Here is a 5,218-nt window from a genome sequence, read left to right as displayed (position 1 = left end):
GGCCACAAGGACCTTCAAGCCCCCCCAGTCCCAGCTGTTTGAGACCGTCCATCCTGAGAACAGGATTCCAGGTGCAAATCGCCTCCTTCATTGCCCCCACCTCCCAGTGCAACCAAAGAAAGCATCCTGATGGTGACTTCTCCTCCTGAGGAGGCTATGTGAGGCTCAGCTCCACAGACTTAAGACTCCCGAAAGGCTAGCAGGTGTGCTTATCAACCATGATGATCCCCTGCTATATCTTGCTGCTGCTGCTTCTAAAGCTAGCAGGCACCTGGGCTGCTCAAAAGGGAGAATGTGGTGAGGCCTGGACTCCCGTGACTCAAGGACCAGAGCAGCCGGAGTCTAGAAAAGGAAACCTGTTGGCTGTACAAGAAAGTAAAGATGCAAGGAGAGATGGGCATGCCCTGGGAAAACAAATTCCCAACCTGAAGTGGAAGGAAGAAACCCAAACAATTGAGCCAAGGCCGCCTGAGGATCTTGTAGGGGAGCAGCCCCCCAAGAAGGACCCCCGAGTTAAAGAAGGTCCCCCCTGGCAGCAGGGCCCTTACCCCAGCAATGGTGGCCCTCAGCAGTGGTGCGGCAGCTGGATGGTGAAAACCAGCTTGATCTGTGCTTTGGGGCTCCTGGCCCTAGTGGGCAATGGGACCATCATCACAGTCATTGCCTCCTCTGTGTCCGGCTGGAGTCACAGCACCCGCCTGGTGCTGTTGTCCTTGGCTGCGGCCGATACCGCCCTGGCAGTGCTGGTGGTGCCCCTCAACCTCTACCGTAGCTTGGTGGTGGGGCCAATGGCAGAAGAAGGGGAGGCGTCGTCCTGCCGGGTGGTGGCCTTCATCAACTGCTGCATTTTTGGGGCTTCCCTCTACTCCTTGGCAGGCGTTTCCCTGGAGCGCTACGTGGCCATTTTCTACCCTCTGCACTATAGGCGCCTGCTGAGCCACAGGAGGGTGGTCCTCCTCATCACCGCTGCCTGGCTCCTGCCGGCCCTTCTGCTGGTGCCGCTGGCCGTGCCGGGCCAGGGAGCCATGCTCCAAGTTCGCTTCTCGGCCTCAGCCCTGCTGTGTGAGCCAGACTATGGCTCAAACACCACCTACTCCCTCTTCATAGCGGGCACCATTTTCTGCCCTGCTGCTGGGACCATCACCTTTGCCAACCTGTGTCTGTGGCTGGCGGCCCGCTCCCAGTGCCGGCGTGGGAAAGGTGGCCGGGCCCCTCCAGGGAAAGAGGCAGGGCTGAAGATGCGCTGTGTGCTGCAGTTGGATGCTGCAGCCCGCATCCTATTGCCTGTCGTCATCGCTTTCTATGTCTGCTGGATGCCCTGCATCGTCACCATGCTGTACAATGGTGAGTGTACCGGGGGGGGGGGGTGATTGCTGTTCTGGAGACCCAAAGCAAACCGAAACCAAGAGGGGCAGGGGTGGGGGCTGGCTAGCAATTCATATGAGCCTAGATACACTTTGATATAATTACTACCAGCAGACTTGTACCAGACGCTGAACCCCCCCCCCCCCCGAAAAAAAGATGCTGCAGTTTTGAAATCGGGGGTCCAAATCAGTGCACTATTGAAATGTTCAGTCTGCTATCTTGAAACAAAATGGTATCTAATTATATCCATTAAAAAAATTCCTTCCAGTAGCACCTTAGAGACCAACTAAGTTTGTTCTTGGTATGAGCTTTCATGTGCATGCACACTTCTTCAGATATCTCATACCAAGAACAAACTTAGTTGGTCTCTAGGTGCTACTGGAAGGATTTTTTTTTTCTGACTTCGGCAGACCAACACGGCTACCTACCTGTAACTGTAATTACTGTATAGCCAAACATAGATGAAAACTTGCTCCTTGAGCTCTGGAACCAGCATGCAAAATTTGGATAGGATATCCTAAGAGGTGCTCAGATGCATAGCAATCAGACAAACATGTTTCCAAAATATATGGTACAAAATAATGGAAATGCAGTACATCTCATAATACCAGGGGAGATAAGCAACGCCTGGAGAACAAACTGTTGATGGACAATTTCAAAGGCTGATCTGCTCTCCCCTTCTCATGGTTTTTAAAATTTTTTAATTTGACATGGACCGCCGGTCCCAATAGAGGACTGTCCTCTGACAGCAGTTCAAACAGAGAAACTTCCTTCTGCAAAGTAGGGCCATAGGCACTATTATTGCTGCCTGAGGCTCTCCCCTCCTCCAAGTGCTATATGCTGTATTGGTTAACTCTGCAGCAATTTGTACTTCATTGATTGAAAAGCCAAAGTGATTCAACAGAGAGAATGCAAGCATAATTGTTCTAAATAGATTATCAGCAGTTTGAAAAACACTTCAGCAGCTGCAATGTCTGATTTGCTGTTCCCAATCCTGCAAAGAAACATAAAGAACTAAAGGTCTGTATGGATGCAACAACAGAAAACATGTCCCCAAACTATGGGAGATTGTCTGTGTTGCAATTAGGACACAGTCGTTACATACACATATACATATACACCCACACACCAATTCCCTAAATACTACAGTGCATTATTCACAAAGATTTTCCACAACAATGTGGTCTAGAAGCTTGCTTAAAAACAAAGAAATGAAGAAAAAACGACTTTGACCTCATGTACCAAACATAAACATCCTGCAATGTTTACTTGTTTAAAACTTGTTTGGCATTAGGGAATTGATCATAGAAGGATGGGTGAGGTTGGGCGAGCCTCTGCATGGAGGTCTAGAGACTGAGGTAATTAAGCACTACAGTTTCAATCAAATTTATGACATTGCTGGGTAGATTTTCCTCTTTCCAAGCAGTAAGGAGTGTGTGTCTATAGATGGCATTTCAAGAGTAGGGGTGGGAGGGATAAAGAAACTAGTATGAGCCAGTACTAAGACTGTTATGCTAAGATCAATTACCTGGAAGTAGAGATTGGGGAGAAATTTGATTTGCTTCAAATTTAAAGGCAAAGCTACCAAATCCACACTTTCTGAAACAATTTGCAAACTGAAACACTGCCTCCCTTTTGAAATTCACTAACTTTTGCAATCCGTTTCTCCATCTGAGTAAAGTGTGGGAAAGTGCATATTCTAGGGTACATGGTGGAAATAGCATGCAAAAATAACACACATAACTGCTTTGCAGGAATGTGTGTATGGTATTTGACAAAACTGCAAAAATTGCGTATATTAGGAGAAAATCGCATTAAAAGGCTGATGGATTCTGATGAAGACTTAAAAAAAAATTAATCCACAAACTGATGTGAAGTTCAGTGCAGAAGGGAATTTAAGATGGGTTAATTTCAGTTTCTAATTTTTCCAATTCGCCCAGCCCTACTTGGGAGTAAGCTCTGTTAAATTTGGAGGGACTTAGTTCAAAAAGAACATATATCCAAACTGAGTTGGTGTCATAGAAGATGGGCTTGCAGGCAACATGGTGGGGGCAGAAAAGGCTGACTGGAGTGAATAGGGTACTCCCCTTCCAACCTCAGTCTGCCCTCTGCCAGCCCCCACCAGCCTGCCTTCTTACCTATAACCAGTCCAGCGGGTGGTCCTGCCTTTCAGTTTCCTCCTCCTCCTCCTCCATCTCAGCATTGCCCTTTGCAGAACTGAGCAGGGGGACAAAACTGGAATGAGTTTGCTCTGCCTGTCTTTGACTTTGGCACCATGTACTCTTATGCCTTACCTGTCCCAAGGTGCACCATCTACCAAAGCTCCAGGTAAGAGATCACCTTACCTGCTATATATTGCTGCAGACACCGGAGGAGGCACTTCTTAGATAGGAAGCTGCCTTATACAGAGTCAGACCACTGGTCAATCTAGTATTGCTTGTGTACTGACTGGTAGTGACTGGGATTTCACAGAGTGAGTCTTTCTATGCCCTACCTGGAGATGCCGGGGATTGAACCTGGGACCTTCTGCATGCAAGGCAGATGCTCTACCGCTGAGCTACATGTTGCATGCACTGAAGATCTGCTCAGTGGTGACACATAGCAGAGCTTTAACTGAGCAGCCCCCATGGCATGGAAATTCCTTCCAGTTGATATAATACAGGAGCCTTTAAGGATCATGCAAAATCCTTTGGGCATTTTGGTTGCTATGAAATACATTTTTATTTCACCTGGTCTCCCCAGAAGGATAATCCAAGCCTGGTCACTGTTAATTTTGGAGCACTATGATGTTATTTTAATAGGTTATTTGCTTGGTTTTCTTAATATATTGCATTGTATTTATTTCTATCCTGTACATCACTTATTAGAGGTTCTTTTGAACATAAAGCCATTAATAATGCTGTGAACTGCCCTGAGATCTAGAGATGAAAGGCAGTATACAAATTTTTATAAAGAAATAAAAGAAACAAAAAGAAATATTCTAAGGTAAAGAATGAAATCAAATAAATGCAGTGCATCCTCCTGGCTAAAACATGCCTTCCCTGTGCTGTCTCATTCCAGCTGTCACCCACGAAAGAGTCCATGGATGGGTTGAGATGGTGGCCTTGTGGCTCCCCATAGGCAGCGGCTTCCTCAACTGCTTTGTCTACTTCTGGACCAACAGGAGCTTCCGGCACAAGTTCCAGAAGATCGGGCATAAGCTGTGCTGGCCCTGCTATCAGGCCACAGAGGACCAATGGCAACAGCAGCAGCAACAGCAGGAGCTCCCTACCATCAGTGCAGCTGTGAGCAGCATAACCTCCCCCTAAGGCTCCTCCTGCAACATGAGTCTCCCACCATCAGCTTTTCCAAGAAGGCCAAGCCAAACTGTAACAAACCAACAGCCATCCAGGCTCTTCTTAGTTCAGTCTGGTTTGAGGAAACCTTGCTGCAGCATGAGGGCCATTCCTGGTGCACATCTGCAAACTTCAGAAGGATGCATCATTTGGGAGAGACCTGGATGCCTAAGCAGTTGGAAGGGCAGTTCTGGAAACAGCCGTGCCAGGAAGTGATTCAAGAGAGGAAACTCGGTGTCTTACTTGGCTGGGTTTCCACTTGGGGGTTATTTTCGTGACTGGCTGGGCTGAACTTGGCTCTAAGCTGAGAAGGCCAAGGAGCTGGGGACGAGTGCCGTGCCACACCACACCCTGATGTGCCTGCTCCCATTTTTCGGAACTGCTTCGCCAAAACATTGGGTGGTTTAACCCCCTCCCCCCCAAAGCACCAGGCAACTGTTGGGAAGTGGTGATAGAGCAGCCACAGGCAAAAGTTGTACAGGGGATGTAAAAGGAAAGCAGGAGTCACTGGAACATCA

The 5,218-nt window shown here is 47.9% G+C and overlaps 1 protein-coding gene across 1 annotated transcript; it reads left to right on the top strand.

The window, feature by feature from the left end:
• Positions 1-218: 218 nt before the first annotated feature.
• LOC117051088 (D(4) dopamine receptor-like) lies at positions 219-4,809 on the top strand. The gene is made up of 2 exons (XM_033157164.1): positions 219-1,344; positions 4,426-4,809. The coding sequence occupies exons 1-2, from the start codon at positions 219-221 to the stop codon at positions 4,671-4,673; spliced, it is 1,374 nt and encodes a 457-aa protein (XP_033013055.1). The 3' UTR covers positions 4,674-4,809.
• The last annotated feature ends 409 nt before the right edge of the window (positions 4,810-5,218 follow it).

Source organism: Lacerta agilis, chromosome 8, assembly GCF_009819535.1.
Source record: "Lacerta agilis isolate rLacAgi1 chromosome 8, rLacAgi1.pri, whole genome shotgun sequence".
Lineage (NCBI taxonomy): Eukaryota > Metazoa > Chordata > Lepidosauria > Squamata > Lacertidae > Lacerta > Lacerta agilis.
This window is presented reverse-complemented; position numbering and strand designations above follow the sequence as displayed.